Genomic DNA, 20987 nt, shown 5'->3' with positions numbered 1-20987 from the left:
GCCAAAGCAGCAGTGGGTATGCGCGCGAACGAAGAACACTAACAAATGTGTGCAGTTTACCTATTTTAGTGGACCTACATTAAGCCATCATGTCATTAATGTTATATACCCGTTATATTCGTCAGACTGTCTGTCTTTCAATAATCTTAATTCATGTAAGAACTTTATAAATATCCTCTTTTCGAACCTAGAAGTAACAAAAATGGAAAGTTTGGTGTTCTATCACGTCCTAACGTCTTTGTTTGCCCTGTCTCAGATAGATCTGACTACTGCTTCAGTCTATTTTAATACTAATAGACTATATCTGTCAGTTCACACAATTCCACTATTTACACAATACAATCTTATGGTAGTTTACTTACCTCTCAGACACTCCTGTTGCCACTTTCCCTCCTATTTTTCCGTAACTATCCATCTCATAGGAAAGATCTCCACATATTGGCATTAACTACATATTGCTCTATAAAATGAACATTACATTTTTCTCCTGTAATTTTTACAAATATTTGTATCCCGATTGTAAATCGTTATTAAAAATAAGTCAAAAGAGAATATTATATGTAAGGTTGATGTTGATTTTGACGCATAGTAGAACAGTGATAACTTAGAGAAACCTAGATAAAGGAACAGTTGTTCCAGTAATACTATTAAGTAGTTACTCAAAATAATTTTAGTGAGCAAATTTTAGGGGACGACTTGTGCAGTGCGAACCTCTTGTAGACTCAGATGAAATGGGTGTTACTCGATTCGCATTGACACGTACATCAACAGTTACCCGAAAAGTGAATTTTAACACGGGGAGATTAACAAAAACTCGGGATATTAGGCAATACTGAGCACATGTCGATCCGGATGAAATTGGCCGTCATTCGATTAGTATTTACAGCTACATCAGTAATTCCCGAATATTCAATTGTAACCTGGAAAGTGAACAAAAATCCTGGTTTTTAGAGACCAGATGTGACAGTGATCATGACCTGATATTCACTGCACTTCTCCCTGTTTCCAGTCTGAATCATATTAAACATTTCAATTTAAAGCGTGCTGATTGACAGACATTTCGAAAGTTGAGTGGGTTTCACCCTTGTGATTCTCTCTGTATAGCTGATTCTATTGATCTACTTAAACAGATAATTAAAGGTGCTCTCCGTGACTCCATTCACTACTGAACTAAAGCTTTCAAGCTTGCCCTCGATCTTGCGTTTCAACTTTCGCTGCATTGTGTGCGTATTTGCACTGACTCACAAATCATTATTCTAAGCCGACAGAATATCTTTAGTAAACACGCTCTAATGCAAGGCATTCTAATAAGATGCCATCTGTGAACAGGTCTTCTCGGGCTAGCAGCCAGGTAAATACTGTTATATCTTGCGACGTTTCGAGGGCTGACATCGTCCTCATCTTCAGGCGAATATGATGGTGCAATGGAGTGTATGGGATATATATACTCATGTATGTATGGTTGGACTCTTCTGATTGGTGGTTGAAATGGCGGCTTCTGATTGGTGCTTGAAATGGCGGGATATGATTGGTGTCCATGTTTTGCTCAGTTGGAATCCTCTGTCTCTGTTAAGGTTCGTTTTTTCTTGTATGATTGCAACGGCTTCTTTTATCCTCCTGTCCCAAACTCTTGAGCATTTTGCTATTATTTCGGCATCTGTAAATAAAATCTTATGTTGCTGTTTGATGCTATGTTCAGCCAGTCCGGATTTTTCTGGTTGGTTTAGTCTGATGTATCTGTTGTGTTCTTTGCATCTGGCTTCAATGGTTCGTCCTGTTTGTCCAATATATGACTTACCACATTCACATGGGATGCGGTAAACTCCAGGAGTTCGGAGGCCCAGGTCGTCTTTGTTTGATCGTATTAAGTTCTTTATTTTTGCTGGAGGCTTATGTATTGTCCTGATGTTGTACCTGGCAAATAATCTGCTGAGCTTTTCAGAGGTGTTCCCGGTGTATGGGAGACAGATTGTGTTCTTCCGTTCTTCATTCACAGTTTCTTCTGCACTTTTGTCCTTGTTGTCAGTGTCCTTCGTTCTGGTCCTTTTCAGGGCCATATTTATATCTCTCATTGAGTATCCATTCTGTAGCATGGCGCTGCGAAGGTGATTAAGTTCCTCTATTAAACAATCCTTGTCGGAGATGGAGAATGCTCTATGTGCTAAAGTGTTGAGAACTCCAAGCCGTTGAGCTTTGTGATGGAAACTGTTTGCGTTCAGATATAAATCTGTATGTGTTGGTTTCCTGTATACCCTATGGCCTAGGCTGCCATCCGGTCTTCTGTATATCATGATGTCAAGAAATGGTAGACGTCCATCTTGTTCAACTTCCATTGTGAATTTAATATTCGGATGCTGGTTATTGAGATGCTGCAGGAATTCCTGTAAGGAGTCGCGTCCATGTGGCCAGATGGTGAAGGTATCATCAACATATCTGTAGAAATGTGTGGGTGCAAGTGGTGCTTTCTTCAGTGCTTCATGTTCAAAGTGCTCCATATAAAAATTGGCTACTGCAGGTGATACTGAACATAGTATCAAACAGCAACATAAGATTTTATTTACAGATGCCGAAATAATAGCAAAATGCTCAAGAGTTTGGGACAGGAGGATAAAAGAAGCCGTTGCAATCATACAAGAAAAAACGAACCTTAACAGAGACAGAGGATTCCAACTGAGCAAAACATGGACACCAATCATATCCCGCCATTTCAAGCACCAATCAGAAGCCGCCATTTCAACCACCAATCAGAAGAGTCCAACCATACATACATGAGTATATATATCCCATACACTCCTACTCAAATTGCTGCAAAGCCAACTACAAGTTCCAACACACAGGAAACTGACGACTATAGCGTCACCATCAGTAACTTAAGAAACGAATTCTACGAGAGGAAGACATTAAACAGCATGATCAGTCGTCGCCAAATTAATGCGAAATATACCATATATTTCATTAAAAACATCAAAGGCATCCGCATCAAGTTCAATTCTTTATTTGATAAACAACAATTCCTAGCAATGCACACACCTTCGGAACTCAGCTATGACAAGACATGGTATACAAATGAAGGTCGCAAACGCACACCTCAGCCGCCTAAAGCTACTTTCACCTGCGTAATAACAGGAGTGGACCTCAACTACACTCTAGAAGAAATTAAAGAGGAACTCAATCAACAACGCATTGACTACTACAACGTCATAAGAATCAAGTCAGATCGTGGGCCTCTACCTCTCCTTAGATTGTTCTCATACAATCCCGAAGAAGTCAGCCATCTCATCACCAACGGCATCATCATCGACAACTATTATCACAGAATTGAAGCCTCCAAGAATCAGGGAAGACCGTTACCATGCTCCAAATGCTTCCAGTATGGCCACATTTCATCCAACGGTAATGCCGCTCAACACTGCTATAAATGTGGAGTTCACCGTACACTCAACCATAAATGTCGAATAAATGGAAACACACCCTTCTGTGCAACCTGCAAAATAAATGGGCACAAAACTGGTAGCAGCACCTGTCCAAAGCGCCCAACCACTACTACCACCACAGAAGAAAACCATATTCCAGTCAAGATATATCCTAAGGATAAGCCTAACCAAACACCGCAGAAAACTACCTCAGAATCGACAGCTCACTCTGAAAATCATGAGCCACTCCAAGACAACACTACAACTGCTGAAACTGCCGCCACAAATTCTACAGAACCAACCATAAATGAAACTATCAAGACAGCCATAGAAGAAATCACTCATAACATTATACAATGGGTTACCACAGTTCTTACGTTAGCCATGAAACCCACGGAAACTCAGACTCTGCATTCTTCAATAAAGAAAGCTACTGCTGCTATCTTCCATGAAAAAATCAACATACTTAACTCAACGCAAGGATACGCCTACATCAATATTCCAAAACACAATCAAAATAGACGTAATGTGCAGAATTAAAACCGTGTCTGGGTACGCTGCCAAGACATCATCCACCACCAAAATCATGTATATTAACATCCAAGGACTTCGCAACAAAATGACGGAACTGCTCACCTACATTCAAGATCACAAGATTGACATCACCATCATTAATGAGACGCACTTCACCAAAAACTTCAAGATCCATCTACAAGGCTACAATATCATTCGTCAGGACCGCATCACTCCCTCAGGAGGTACGGCAATCATCCTTAAAAAAGAAATAAAATACTCAGAGAGCTCCATCCCATCCAATCTGCAGGATGCCACGACCACTCCATTAGTCATCAAAAGCCAACTTCAGACGCCTATCCACATCGCTACCTTTTACAATAATCCTAGTTCTGATGTAAGCAACTCCTTTCCCTTACTCAACTATTTTGCAACTATTCCTAATCTTATACTCGCACTGGACATCAACTCCCAGCACGTACTCCTTGGAGATCCTACAACCAACACCAATGGCAGGAAATTACTACAATACCTTATTAACAGCTCTCTAATATAGCTCAAAATTCCAGGACCAACTCGGCTCGCACAACGATCAGATGAAATTGACACTGCACCAGATAAAATCTTCTGCACTAACGGAATACTAAAATTCAAACCAACTATTCACACTGAACAAGGATTACCTTCTGATCATCTAGCAGCACACATCCATCTCCAAAATCCTAAACTCACAGCAGAATATATATCCATCAAAAATTTCAAGCAAGCAAATTGGGAAGCCTATCAAGACAGTATAACCAAGGATCTTCAGAAAATAGAAATCTTACAAACACCGCAGTCAATAGAAGAAGCCGCAAATGCAATCGCCACCGCCATACAACAAGCAGATCGGAACGACATACCTACCAAAATTATCATCCCAGGATTAGATCGACTACCACAGGACATCATTAATCAAATACGCCACAAGAGATATCTCCAACGAACTTACAACTAACACCGTTCACCAATTACTAAACTAGAACTAAACAACTTAAATCATACAATAAAAATCCAGATAAGAAAATTTCGAGAAGAACAATTCAACACCTTCTGTGAGAAGCTCAACCAATTACATAAGGAGAATATTTCCAAATTCTGGTTAGAAATCCGAAAACAAAGGAACCCTAAGACTAAATTAAGACTACCAACTACTATCGATAACGTCTACTTACCATCTGACGAAGACAAACTTCAACATTTAGCCAACGCTTTCTCATTAAAGTTTCAAGAACCTCCGCCCAACTCATCGGAACATCATTCCATTGTGGATTTAGCTCACACGATTAAGACAATCATCGCTAATCATGAAGATTTGACTAACGCAGATCTTGCTGATGACCATCCACCTTCTATCGTTGACCTACTAGAGCCTATTCACTCAATAGAAGTTGAAGAAGCTATAAAAAGTAGGAAGAATTCTGCTCCAGGACCTGACCGGATCACCACACAGCATCTAAAAGCAGCCCCACCAATTCTTCACGCAAAACTCGCCGAATTATATACTGCTAGTCTATTCACTGGCTATGTACCCACTACTTGGAAGATATCATATACAATACTTCTATCCAAACCAGGAAAACCGGCCAACCTCACCTCTAACCTTCGTCCAATAGCACTAACTAACATATTCTCGAAAATCATGGAAAAAATCCTAGTCAAAAGGCTTCATATATACTTGAACAGCATTAAACTCATATTACCACAGCAAGCAGGATTTAGACCTCAACATAGCACCATCGACCAATTAATGAGAATATGTCATGACATACAGATCGCCTTTTCTAAAGGACATATCACTGGAGCAGCGTTTCTAGATCTCACGGGCGCATTTGATTCCGTATGGCATGACGGCCTATTGTGCAAACTCACACACTACAATTTACCCACAACTATTATCAGATGGATCAATAACTTCTTATCTAACAGGACCACTCGGATCAAACTAAACGATCTATACTCTAACAACATTTCTGTAAAACGAGGAGTTCCACAAGGGTCGACAATTGCCCCACTCATCTACCTACTGTATGTCAACGATACGCCCATAAATTCAAAGCTCACCACAAGACTTGGTCTCTTTGCTGATGATACGGCGTATTGGACCTCCACATTACTTACTCACAACGTACTCAGTCGATTAAGAAAGCAAATAAATGAATTTGCAAACTGGTGCTCCAAATGGAAACTACAGCTAAACCCAAAGAAAACACAGATCATCCTATTCATCCCACCTCGAAGACGCAGACACTCCATTAAGGACACTCGGAATAAAATAAAAATACAAAATCAAGAGGTTCCAGTTACAACAACCGCCAAATATCTTGGAGTTCTCCTTGATAAAAGATTAACTTTCAATTCGCATATACAGGAGGTCAGAAAGCGCGCTATTCGAACAATAATAGCCATCAACAGACTAGGCAAAAACCCAAAGTTGAACCTTAAAAGCAAGCTGTACCTATATAAAATGATTATTCGACGTACGCTCATATATGGACATCCTCTCTTCACTAGACACAACGTAGCAGACGTCTCCAGAGCTGAACGATTTTGGATAAGAAAGATCACAAACAACTTCCAGGATGAAGACATCAAGCCATACTACAAACAATTTCGCTTACAGCCAATCAAAGATGTCATCATGAAGCTCAACAGAAAATACAAAGAAAGAATCATGGACAAACAGTTTTTCAAAGATAACTTCACTGAACTAGAAAGAACTCCAACAAACCCACCCAAAACTACCCTTCATGCTATCCTAACCATGTATATATATATATATATATATATATATATATATATATATATATATATATATATATATAAAAAAAGCCACTCCAAATCTTAAATTCCAATAATTCTTAAGCACGTTCCTCACCACCTAACCCACAAAACCTACCCAACTAAACCTACCCACTACCTAACTTACACACATCAACAACAAAACTCTCAAATATGAAATCGAATTAGCATACAAAACCAAAATTCATCTAGACAACACCACTCGGAGCCACTGACACAGAGCCACCAAATTCAATTTCAACAATACAACCTATAAGTCGCAAACACACTACATCGGATTAACACAAGAAAGCCAATCTCGCGACTTGTTCATACACTTACTGCCATACAAACTCAGTTCACACTGGGCAAAACAGCATACATGCTAGAAGCCCGTCTCTGACTTTGTCAGAGAAAAGTTAATGTTTTGATTGATTGATGATTGCACCATCATATTCGCCTGAAGATGAGGACGATGTCAGCCCTCGAAACGTCGCAAGATATAACAGTATTTACCTGGCTGCTAGCCCGAGAAGACCTGTTCACAATACGTCGCCAGGAAGGCTTCAATAGATACTTAAGATGTCATCTGTCCATCAACAAGGCTGTCATCGTTGTCTGCTGATTCTGAGTGCCAGGACACGTTGGCATTCGGGGAAACGATTATGCCGGCATAGCAGTCAAAATCTACTATTAAAAAAAATGGCCCGTATAGGTTTAGTTGGTTTTCTCTTTTTCTTTCTTTATACTTGTAAGTTTCTGTGGGGTAAAAATATTAAAATATGATTTACATATGAAGATAAGATCACTGTTATTTATAACAATTTTCTGTTCACTGCTTCAGGATTTGCCTTTTTTCTCTTGTAGTGGTTGTATTACGTGCTTGTCTGGTTTTCATGCTCTTCTTCGAGTCTCGTGAATCCCAGTTCATTTCCATAGGGTCAATAAATGTTCAGCATTTGTATTTTACTTGACTAGGACACCCGAACACAAATAAATTAGACAACAATGTGGCTTTCCACTAATTTGGAAGTCCTTACGTTAGTATCTTCCGTTATATTCTTTTTATAAAACCAAAACGCATCAATCTGTCATTCAGGCTCTTAATAGTTCACAGTCAGGCTAATAATTGTCGCTAGCTGCACTACTTCCTACCTATAGCCAAGAGATGTCACTAACGTGCAGGCAAGCTTCGGAGGAACAACTAGTATAGATAAAAGCTAAACTCCTGGCGCAATAGCCCTTAAGGGGCCACAACCTACTAGCTGGCTTGTGGCACTTATGCCTTTGGGATGATGGTCCCAACACATTGACTCCCCACGCCGTTAATGTTGGCATTCTAGACCGGAGGTCACTACCTCTTTCAGTTTGCTCCCCAATTGTGCTCATGACTGGTGGACGTCGCACTGCCAACACCATCTGGTGAGTACAAACGGTCACCAATATTTCCTCGACCAGACTCGTCATCGCTCGATTTCGCAAATCTTACCAGAAGATGTATTCCAGTACGGCAAGGGCGTTGGTATCATATATAAATGCAAGCCCTTAAGACCATTAATATAACTGTGGCGTATAAACTTCTTAAGTAACGCCTACCGCCATATAGCGATAAACCGCATTTTGTTTAGTCAGCATCACACCTTGAGAGCTGCCTTGCAACATTCCCCTTTATGGCCGAATGACTAACACGCGTGTTTTCCATGTGCGTTTTCTTTGATTTGACTTCTGGTGAGGTGAAAAATGCCTTGGATAGAAACTCGAGTAATGTTTCGGATTCCAGCTGAAAAAGATCGTTAAAATTCCAATCCGTAAATAATGTTAATCTACACACACCATAAACATCGTTTCAAACAGCTTACTTTCGAGCTCAGTGTTGTATAACAAATAGAAATATGTTATATGTTACTAAACAATAATTTTTATATTCAGAATGTGGAAAAAGAGCTAAAAGTAAAAAAAAAAAATATTTTTTTTTTAGTTCAACGTCCCACGCTATGCCATTAGGCTAAAGGAGATATAGATGATTAATGAAAGTGAATGCTTGTGAAATTGAATTTTGTGCTCTCTCACCGGGAATTGAAGCCGGGACCATCTATTCTGAACTTCTCGAATCGTGTCATACAGCTTTATTGGAGGACATACTTTAAAAAAATAAAAGACATTCGATTGTCCAGAACAAGTGCCTCAAGAATATCTGAACTGAGATCTGATTACTCTTGAAGCTAGTTCTCGAACGAATATTATTAAAAGTATTAAATTTATATGACGAATGTCGACATTTATCCTGAAGTCTTCATGGCGTATCAAATTCAGTACAATATTTTTGGTTAAGTTGTACATTGTTGAAGGAGGATTGTGTGCAGAGCAAAATAAGGATAATATTAATCACCCTGTTAAGCAATATATGACATGGTTCAGATGGCCAGCGAAAATGTATATTTTTCTAATTATTCGTGTGTCAGTAGGTTTGGTGCTTGAATCATCTTTAATATATTTTGAGGTGAGGTGATTTTAGTTTAGCGTCCCGTTCAGCAGCGAGGCTATATGAGACGTGGACCTACTGATTAACGTGGAATCCGAACCACATGAGCTCCCGCCGGGAATTGAACCCGGGTCTCCCACGCTAAAGGCGCGTACGCTAACCGCTTAGCCAAGAGGGAGTTCTTTAATATATTTTGATTGACGGTGATAGAACGTAATTCTTTCTCCGCATGGGACGGAGATCTGCGTTCCTATAAATTTATTTCGAAGTTACGAGCAAGAGAGTAGCTAAGAGTGTGGAAGCACTTTTCATGTGATATACCAGAATGATACATTTGTTGTATTTATGTACCATTCTGGTATTCACGTGAAAAGTGCTTCCCTACTTTCAGCTATTGTTTTGCTCGTAACTTCGAAATGAATTTATAGGAATGGGCCTGTAGGTATATGAGTAAGAGTATAAAATGTAATTCAAAGATTCCTGCAGCAAACACCACAAACTATCACGGAAAGCTTTCTTCTTTTATCTACTAGTTACATTAGCACTTTTAAATATCGAGTAATATTTTGTAAAATAATTATGACTTTCTTTTAGTATTCTTAAGTTGCGAATTTTAGTTTTTAACAAGAATAAATGTCGACTGCAAAATTTAATATAAGTAGTATTAATGTGTAATCTGTAAGTAGAGTAATATTTGTAACGATTTTTTTTTTTTTTTTTTAATTTTTCCTTTGCTTTAAGATAGTATTCTTATTGGTTTTCATTATTGCACAGTGTACCAGTCTATACTTTGGGTAGCATATATTCGTTGGAATACCAAAGAAAAATGAAACGAAATCACCAAAGAAGGATGAATTCAACTGAGTTATTTTATAACAGGTAAGCTGATTTTTAGAGTATTCCATTGTTTAATTACCGTTTCGTATTTACGCAGCTGGATCTTTAACTTGCAAAAATCTATTCTTAGGAGTGGGTGAAATGGCACAAAGTATCTGTCCGTTGCATGTCATTGATACCCGAACATTTTCGACTTTTGTTCACTTGTCTCATTTCTCAGTGTACTCTGACCATCAGATAGTTAATCTCGAAAACTTAGGTTGGTATGGGTCACTGTTAGTAATATAACTTATCATTTCTCATCATTTATAATTATTTTAATAACTGTCTCCTATTTATTATTATATAACAATCTTTATTTTGTAAGCGTACTCTTTGACTACTGCGTCTAATATTCAATGTACTATTAGGTGTACTTGATTTAATAAAATACATATTCAGTGTTTACCAAAAAAAAAAAAAAAAAAAAAAAAAAAAAAAAAAAAAAAAAATACTCCACCTTTCATATTTTATTAAGTGTATCATTAAGAAAAATAATAAGAACTCAAGATAATTTATTACAATGCTACTTCGTAAAAACTAGTTAAGTATTTACTATATAATGTAAAAATTTATGTGTTTATGTCTTCTCTCAAGTTAAAGAAATGTGTAATCATAGAAGTTTAAGGTTCAACTAACGCTCGCTTAATCGTAGATTGAATATTTTAACAGCATCATCACAGTGTCTATTACAAGCAAGATTTTTACACCTAACACAAAATTACAAGTCTTCATGAAAATTTTGCTTAATTTTTGCACAGCAACTCAAAAGAAGGGAATTCTAGTGTAAGGAATTTACATGATCATATTTACAAGATTTTGATCTCATCACGGAGTAGTGCAAGACAGAATTGTAAGAACTGAGATGAGTTTGTATTTGAGCTGCCAAAATCCACTGAGAAAGGTATCAGAGAACCCGAAATAATATAGTTACTATGTTAAATATTAGATGCAGTAAATAAAAGAATAAATTTATAAATTAGTATAAAAATACGTTGGTTCATTTCCATAAATAACCTTTCTATGTTATTTCTAAGGGAAATGATAAAAGTGTTAACTATGTTAAATAATTAATGTCAAACACTTAAACCGTTTTCTTGTGCAAAGGCGACAAACAACGTCGATTCCTTTTTTATACAGAGAGATAAATATATTTTTCTAATATTTTAACTCTTTATGTCGTATCTTTTAGAAGAAAATTATCATAGAACTTAACTCTAAACCTATAAACTTTTATCATTGTTCAATCGCATGTTAATAGTCATAATGCGTGTTCAGATGGTGGATGGATGGAGAGTTATGAAAGTTTAGTGATACTTAAATTAGTACATATTGTTGATCTTTTGAATATTTCTTATAAAAATAAATATTTTGTTTTCTTTCTCTGTGGTCTTTCCTTAGGTATATCGAAGCCATAAATGCCGGTGAGGAACCAGGAGTTCTAATTAGATTAGCAAACGAGGTTGACTCGTCTCCTTCTTTAATAGCGAGGCACGTACTTGAGCAGTATTATGAGAGAATGGCAGTCGAGACAGATGCACCCGGTAACAGTTTATATTATTATATTATTTAGTCGAGTTGTTTAATTAGAGCACTGTTTTGTGTTTTAAATTTATTACTAAAATCGAATACGTCCTTGCTTTATTAGTTGCATTTTATTCGCATATCAAAGTAAATTTGATAACTGTAGAGTAACACGCTACAGATTTCAATACTGTGTACTACTAAAGGCTCGAGATTCAGATGAATAGATATGATTTGCTTTAAAGTTCTTGATATGCGAGGACATACTTATCTTCTAAATTTAAAATCAGATCTAAAATTTAGATTCTAAATTCCATTTTCCAATGTTTTCAATAATCAATCCATCCATTCTTCAAATACAATAAATGTCCACGCATAAGTAAATAGAATAGAACAAAGTACAATACATGACAATTTTTAAAATATATCGAAAGAAGCTAAAAAAGTGATATGATAATAAAAGTAGTGCCTCGTAACCCTTTAGAAATGGCTTTCTTCTTTCTTCAGAGACGAAAAAAAATGGACGCCCTAAAAGGCACTCATCCCTTTGATTGGGTATTGAATGACTTATTTAACAAATGAAATGCAGATGAGGCTTATAAACCTCACCCGTCCTCTCTGTTCGTATGTTGCATTTATATACCACACTTGTCCTCAGCAGAATGATCGTTCGTATGTATACATGCCACGCCTGTCTCTAGAGGATTAAAGTTGTAAGAGATGTGCTTATGTCAAGAATCTCAAGGTAATAAGTTACCACATTGTATTGTGCTGTGTTATTAAGTTATAGAAATATCTGGTTAGTAGAGAAGCGTGGAATTACATGAATATGTTTACTTTTATTTGGAAATTTTGTACCTATGTACTAAGTAGCACTACAGATAATCCTGGTTTATGTAATGTTTGAAAATGTACAACCTGATAATCTAGTGTTGATAGTTGTGTTTTGCCATAAGATCAATTATAGATAGTGTATGAAAGTGAGTGGTTCTAGTTGCACAAGAATTAAGAAACAGTTGGAAGAGTTATGAAATCTCAAGAAGTGTGTTGTACGTGTTATTGTTCATATTAGGCTTTTTTCTTAAAGACCATTTCTAATAGTTCCTTCGGACATGCAGAATTTTTACGATCGTCATTTCTTTGATTGCAATTTATAGTATTTGATATTAGTGTTGCTGTAATTCTGGAATTACCTTAAACTAAACGAGAAGTTCATTCGAAAGGTAAAATCATCCAGTGATACAAAATATGTGGAACACTACGTTTTTAGATATATCTTCTGAATGTCTATCATTTCCAATAACGCAGTACCAGATTTTCTTATATCATTGTAGCATTCCCTTGCCATGAAGGTATTTAAGTGGGGTTAAAATCTTCCTAGGACTGGTAAGAGGAAGGAGATGACAGGTAATCGAAAACGACTGATATTAAAATTGAATCCATAGTTTCTGGGGTCGCTGATTCGAATAGTAACCAAAACGTTCTTTACTTTCTCGACGACTCTCTTACTTCATTAAAAAAACACGATATTGTAACTATATAACGTATTTGAGCATAAGTTTACTCAATACAGCTTCCTCCATAGAAACTAAAACTTGGCTGTTTCGAATATGAGATTATGTTTTATGTGTGCTCTCTACGGATCACCTCAGTACGCTGGGTACCACAGGGAACACTAGCCAATTACAATTTCGAACGTACTATCCAATGTACAGCTAGTGCTTGAATCTGGTTTGTGATGTGCAACACTGTGCTCTAGAACGTGATCATAGAAATTATTTAAGATTTTAAAAAGTAAATGGTGGCAGACTTATAATTGAAGTCTCCTAATAATTTGTTGCTGTACTATTGTATTTGTCGTTTGAGAACTTCCAGGCAACTCTCGTCCACCTTAATTTCAAACCTTGTTATAGAAGATTATAATTTATTAATACTAGAAAATTGTGAGTAATTTTGGAACATAAATATGATGTAAATGTAAAATGTAATATTAAATAACATGCTCATCAAACAATGTAAGAAGAAATAGTCTAATTTTGTAAATAGTAAGTATCTGCAACTGATCCGATGATCATGTCTGGGTGTCTGCACACCACACTTACTGGTTTACTAACTGCCGTGTCAGCTAGTCTCTCCACAGACAGCCACGCATTTTTAATTTCAGACCGCATAAATTGTACTGTAATTTACATCCTCTGTGCGTTGACTTCCCAGTGATTTTGCACGTTGTCGCTCTTTAAATCTCATTGTATCATTAGTTTAAAGGATGTGATATAAATGACATAACTGATACTTCTGTTTCTCATAAACATAAAGTCAAATTTGAAACTATATTTCATACAATTCTCATAAGAATTCTATATCTGAAGAAAAACTAGCTGCATTGGCAATGATTTTCAAATAGTCTAAAATCACAATTGTAACTATAATGTATAAAATGACAGTTGAGCAACAAAATATGTTTAACGGTTTGTTTTCTTCTTTCTTTTAATGCAGTACCCAAAACTGTCATTACAAGGATGATGAAGGATACAACTTTAATAGAAGACAAAGATTTAGCATATGAAGTTTATTTGGTAAGTACTTGCGGGACCGTTAATATACGGAGTTTAGAGTAAATGTACATGCGAAACTTAACATTAAAATAAAATAAAATAATAATAATATATAAATATATAACAAATGAGTTTCGTTTCACAATGTGAAACTACGGTAGATTTCCAAACAATGGGGATTCAATACTCAAGCTTCAAGTAGTGTATCTATAACTACTGGTTGCAATAGATTAATAAGAACCTGTACCTCGGACACCGAACCCATATCAAAAAGCCGCTTTGCTGAACTGTTTTTGTTCTATGGCGATAAAGGTTGAAACCGAAAATCGTTTATGTGATCCATTTCCGCATTGAGTAGAGGGTTATGGGACAATATAGAATCTACTCTTGGGAAGCAAAATCAATTGCAAAAAATTACATCTCGATATCTCTTACCTTTTTTGCTCTACGGAAATCAGTATTGAAACCAGAAGTAGTAGTAAATTTCAACTACATCCGGATTTGGTAAAATGTTATAGGTTTTGACGATATTGTCTCTTGAAATACTGGATCGACTGCAGAAAACAGTTTGTCGTTATTTATTACATTTTTTTTTCTATGACGATAAGTGTTGAAACCGGTAAGGGCTTATTTGAGCCACTTCCGGCTTGAATAGAGCATTAACGGACAAGATGAAACCTGTTCTTGGGACGCTGATTCAATTATAAACCACTGCATCTCGATATCTCTTATCATTTTTACTATGTTGAAATCAGTATTGAAATGTGAAGTAATATTATTTTGAACAACTTCTGCTTTTTGGTACAATGTTCGGGATAGTCATGGTACGTTGCATTGAAACGCTGAATCATTTTCAAAAGACAGCTTCTCGCTATCTGTTACCGTCTTCATTCTATAGTGATAAACGTCGAAACCGGAAATGACTTAATTTGTACCACTTCTGTTTGAATAGAGAGTGAACGGAGGAGATGAAACCCACTCTTGGAACGCTAAATCGATTGCAAAGAACTGCATCTTGATATATCTTGTCGTTTTTACTTTTGATACCTGTCAATAGACAGATGGACGGACAAGCCGTTCTATAAGACTTCCGATACTTATGCATATCATAGTTTGGAAGTCTAATAATAACACAAATGAAATTAAATATATTGTTTAGCTCAATGTCTCAGGGATATGCGATTTAAGCTCAGGGAGTACGGTAAATGACTGTGGAAGAACTGTTGAAATGAAAATATGGGAGTAAGCGGTAGAACCCCGAAGAACTCATGGATACGATGTTATTCTTCACAAACTCACTTGGCTTGAGATTAAATCAGGGAACTCCCTTCTACCCTACATGTAATCGTTCTATCGCTGAGCTCCTTCCATCCCCCTACTACTATCAGTTCTATCTCTGAACTGTGAGATTTGTAGCTTTGAATTTGTTGAAAGATTCGATTCTTTAGGAAACGAGAACTTTACTGGTTTTGTATAAATGCTTATGAAGAACTTTGATTTTAGTTAGATAGATGTTCAAACCAAAGATTCCGTGAACTGCATTATAGTTATATTCTCAGAGCTGAATTGAATTTCAATTAGGGTTTCCAGTTTAGTGATTTCTCCATCAAACATAATGCTGTACGCTTTGGAATCAAGTGGATATTCAGTTTACTGTATCGCTGCGATTATGCTGAAGGAGACAGGTGAGAATGTAAGTAAACGGAAGGAAATGGAAGAACAGCAGCAAACTCACGGACACGATATTGTCCACCACAAACTAACAAGTCCTGACATCGGATTAGAGACCAGGCTACAATTAAACCACCGGGAATATTTTAAAATTACTGCAATTAGTGAAGCTCAGTTAGAGTAATAAGTAATATGATTAGCATAAAAATGTAGTAATTGCAAATTTAATATGTTTACCCTTTAAACTTTCCAGGAATCATCTTATGACGCATATCGGTATTTCTTTAAACTATTCATGTATTCCACGGAAAATATTGCCATATGTGGGATGCATATAGTGCAACTTTATAGTGCTGTCAAACCTTACAACCTTAGTATGTCGTATGGGGTGCTCTGAAGTATAAGGACAACAATTGATTTCAAAATCGATATTCATTTGTCCATTAGAGGTTGATAATGTCACAGGCGGGATCTGAAATTCGAGATTTGTTTTCCCTTTCAGTTGCACACGTTATTGCGACGTAAAAGTTTCCTTTCGTGTAGAATCGTGAAAACATGTTTTCCATCCACCACGAGTATTATTTTGCTTTTAGAGTTGACAAAAAGTATACATTTCGTTCCTTTCGCAGGGGGAGGGAAGTTAAGATAATGAAAAACTCAACTATACGTTTTCTTTGATCTAAAAAAATGGTCATTGTTTCTTTTTTTGTTTATTCCCGTGTGAATCCTCTGCAGATATTTTGAAGTTGAGTTTATATTTACTTCTTCTATTTATGATTCCTCACCACCCTTCTGTGTTGAGAACAGGTTGAGAGAGAATGATGAAACTTGGAAATGGTCTGACACATCAGATAGTCCTATCAAGCATCATGGCGGACATCTTTGATTGGTATTCGAAATTTCAAATGCAAAGGGACTCGTGTTACATGTTTTAAGGATAGAATTTTACCAGAAATACACTTGTGCGTTATTTTAGTCCCCAAAAACAAGTCATTTCGGAGTTGCCGCTTCTGAAAGATTTCTAGTTGTGCCTTTAGGGGCTAAGCTCGCGTTTCGTGGAGGTGGGTGAGATTTTTTATGCAAAATTTGATTACTATTTCAGAACACTAATGCTACCTGTAATATTATTTTAAAATAATAAATTTTCGAAAAGTAATGTTTGAAGCACACTTCATGTTGTGCTAAGTTTAGAATATTTTCTGCAAATCTATGTAATTGGTTGTTTTTTGAGTCAATAATTTATTGAAGAAAGGTAATATTTGGAGCGTTCAAAACACAATGGATCTAAATCCATTTTCAATAAAGTTCAGTTTTGCTCAGCTAATAAAATCTATTTCAAAACGTAATATCTTCGCAGTCAAGAGTTCAAAACAAATGTAATTAAAACCATGCGAAAGGGCGTGGGATATTTTCATAGGACAGCCGCTAGACAGGGGCGTCAGTGGGACTGGAGGGCAACCGCTTCCATCCCCACCCTGAATTTCAGATTTTGGAGGTAGTAAGGCAGTTTTAGAAATCTTTTGATAAGTCCAAAAGAACAAGCTTGAGTTTCTTATACCGAATAAATACGGAGAACATACAGATGATTAAAACTGGAAAGTTGCTTAGGCCCAATTTCCAGAATTTTAATCAGGCTCGAAACTCGAAAGTATAACCACCTTTGGAATCCTTGGGCCAAAAAATATACAAGAGAGCAATATAGGCCTATAGCTTCTTACGGCCAATGGTAATGGATTATAACTGACTAAAATCCGTATTTATTCGGTGTAAGGACTTCAATTTTTTTCTGTTGAACTTTGTTCAGCAAAAGGTTTCTAAATCTGCATTACTGCCCTCAAAATATGAAATTCAAGGTAGGGGACGGATGACCTCTAAACAGTCGCCCCTCTAGCGGCAATCATATAAAATTCTAGATTGCACCTTGTCACGTAGTTTTTCTTTCTTCGTTTCGGATTCGTGGTTGTGAAGATATGACATTTTCCGTACGTGTATTCTTTTCGACACACCCTGCATTTACTTAACGTAATTATGCATCATTGTCTATGACATTCGGGACATGACTTGTTAATCATTCCCACGCTGCAGCGTACACTATATAATGTTAATATCTTGAATTTGTGACAAAGGAGGGGGAAATAAGCCCTTCTCCCCATTCCATCAACTCCCTTGTCCAACGGTTGTCCTATGAAACTCTAGTCCACACCCTTTCACGTGGTTTTTGTTTCATTTATTTCGAACTCTTGGCTACGAAGATACTGCGTGTGCTGAGCAAAAGTGAACCTTTCTGAAAAGGGACTTGGATCCCTTGCGCTTTTTCTTCCCCATACCTAAAAATATTTTTTAAAAACTGAATTAGAACCAAATTTATCCTGCAACCCAAGATTGTTCGAAACGCATAAAATTAGTTTGTTCAGTTTGATTGATTACAGTGTTGCATCGGCAGCAAGGCTATATGAGACAGGGCTTTTTGTTTAAAGTGGGATCCGAACCACTAATTCTGAAATTTTACGTCGGATCACAGTCAAAATCTATACAGCAAATTCCGACGTCTCGTGCCTCTACCCTCAAAATATGTTCAAAGACCGAAAATTGCGCCCTGTAGCGCGGTGCATACATACAGACAGACGAACAAATTGAGATCAAATTGTTCCAGACACTGACGTTCGGCACTGATGTTACCGCGGGCGACTGCCATACCTTTCGCATTCTCGCGTGGTCCCTTCATACAAGCTATGCAAAGGTGTAAAGTTTTTAAAAAAATTTAGAATTGAGATAGGGAATAGGACGAAATAAAATTTTCATAATATAATGAAAAAGAAGTTGATGGCACAAAATTAATTCTTACCTGAAGTTTCCAGTTGCATCTCAACCACATCACTGACGTTAGAATCATCAAAAGCAATTTTCGGATCAACACTTTTACCATTTGTTTGGGTTTCCAGTTTTTTCTCAGCATTGCATTTTTCATAATGATTCTTCATTCTTTGAATTAAACCATCCATTTATTTCTTACACGTTTTGCAACGAGCTCGTATGATTTTTTATTTTTTTAATTTTTTTTTATTTTTTATTTATTTATTTATTTATTTATTTATTTATTTATTTATTTATTTATTTATTTATTTATTTATTTTTTTGGCTGATGGAGTTTGAGTTACTTTAACAGATTTGCTCCAAAAGATGTACTTTTTTCTCCCCGTAAAACTAATGTTAAACGATTCCAAGTTGTACGGAGACTGAGAACCAACATGTACTGTATCAACGAATGCCTGATATATTTTAATTTCAGAACAACCGCAATTTAGCAAATAACCTTTTGTTTGCTTTCTGAATACAAAGCAAAAAATTGTTTCCATGATAATTATTTTATTTTATTTTATTTATTTATTTATTTTTTAAATATCAGTTCTACAAGTAGCCCAACCTTAGACTACGACACTTTCTCGCAAGTTAACTGAGAAGCATTTAAACAATACAAATACGTTAAAAATAAGGGGGGGGGGAGATACAAAATAAATTGTAGATCACTACATTGACTTGCTGTAGCTACAAAAAATCAAAACATTCACATGGGAAGAAAGGAGTCTTTTGAATGTCAATAGCACTTTTTGACAATTTTCTTTCTCTGACAGATTTTTTCACAAAAATTAAATAAAAATAAAAATAAACATATAGTATGCTTAAAACAAGTCTTAAAAAACACACGTGTTTAAAACAAAATGTTTAAAACGTATACATATTTTGTTTTAAACAAAATCAATTGTTTAAAACAAGTTTTAATCATTTGTTTTAAACATTTTGTTTTAAACAAAACAACCCTGGTAAGTAAAATTGTTGATTTTTGTTAAGGGTTGTGGGAGGTTTCTATCTTTTCTGGTAGATTTTGAATTTCTGATTTAGTGAATACGAAATATGTATAATTTAAATAAAATCTGACAAAAGCGTGTGTTAGAAAAAAATGAAAATGAAATCTATAAGTTTTACGTCCCATGATTTTGCCGGCTAGGCTAAAGGAGACGTGATGATGTGAAATGAATGAAATGCTGGAATGAAGAAAGTGTGAGGAAATGGGAGAACCCCGAGGAAACCCACGCACACGGTGTTTGTCCACCAGGAATTTTTGAATGGCAATAGGTTTTGGTTACATAGATTATGGCTTTCTATCCATGAATAAGATTTCATTTTAAGTTCTGTCCTGATTTCATTATATTGAAAGGAAGCACGTTTTAGTCTTGATAGTATACAGAAAAATTGAATATTTGACGTAAAATTCAAAATTCTAATTACGGTTTGTATATCTTTTCTTTTTCAGTCTGTTTTATATGACGATCAATACGGTCCAGTAGCTGATAGTATTAAACAGTAAGTGTTAATATTTTTTTCTTACCGCTAACAAGCACAGTTTGTTTTTTTACCTTAACATGTTAACTGAAGTAATTTCAGTGAATGGCATAAGAGGACAATTGTCTTTTATTATTTTCGAGAAATTGTCTTTTATTATTTTCGAGAAATTGTCTTTTCTTTTGACAGTTTTGTTCAAATTGTTGTTCTTTACTTTTGTGCTAATGTCCTCAATTCCTTGTGCTGTTATTCATATTTTATGAGTAAATTTGTACGTCAATCAAAATTTTGGCGGCGGCAGCAATTTGTATTTTTTCGGACCGTGGTTCGGTGGCAGCGCGTCGTTCTGAGTATTTGACTTAATTTACATTTATACGAGTATCAAATTCTAAGACCTGTCACTATCATGCTTTTAATCTAACAAGGGAACCTTCCGAAAATGATAGTTGCAGTGAAAGATGTGGCCTATGCCAATTGAAAGAACTGTAACAGAGATGAACATTCCCAAAAAAAATTAGCTGCCCATAGCAATAGGTTCAAGAAATATAAGTGGTGGAAGTTCGGGAAACAGCAAGGTTGGATAAGGGGGAAAAGTACAAATTCCGCAAAAACGGGGAGCACGGCAAAATACAATGCTGACAAGTGATGTATAGAAAGAGACTTGCCACAATAGGGAACAAATGAAGGCCACCAGTAGGGTTAACAGTGTTGCCAACTGTAATGAAAAGTACATATTTTGCAAAGAGCACTATATGAAGTGAGTGCAATATTCAGTGTCATGTAGAACATAAG

At 36.2% G+C, this 20987-nt stretch overlaps 1 protein-coding gene across 1 annotated transcript in view; it reads left to right on the top strand.

The window, feature by feature from the left end:
• The window catches only part of LOC145664274 (CDAN1-interacting nuclease 1), a 45937-nt gene that overhangs the window by 6846 nt on the left and 18104 nt on the right, over positions 1 to 20987 (top strand). Inside the window, exons 2-5 of the mRNA XM_081730802.1 lie at positions 10003 to 10107; positions 11506 to 11648; positions 14125 to 14204; positions 20167 to 20216. Coding sequence (XP_081586928.1) covers positions 10003 to 10107; positions 11506 to 11648; positions 14125 to 14204; positions 20167 to 20216 — 378 coding nt within the window. The remainder of the gene's footprint in view (positions 1 to 10002; positions 10108 to 11505; positions 11649 to 14124; positions 14205 to 20166; positions 20217 to 20987) is intronic.

Source organism: Thermobia domestica, chromosome 11 (genome assembly GCF_964235325.1).
Source record: "Thermobia domestica chromosome 11, izTheDome1.hap1.1, whole genome shotgun sequence".
Lineage (NCBI taxonomy): Eukaryota > Metazoa > Arthropoda > Insecta > Zygentoma > Lepismatidae > Thermobia > Thermobia domestica.
The sequence above is the reverse complement of the archived record's forward strand: the minus strand, read 5'-3'. Positions and strand labels throughout refer to the sequence as shown.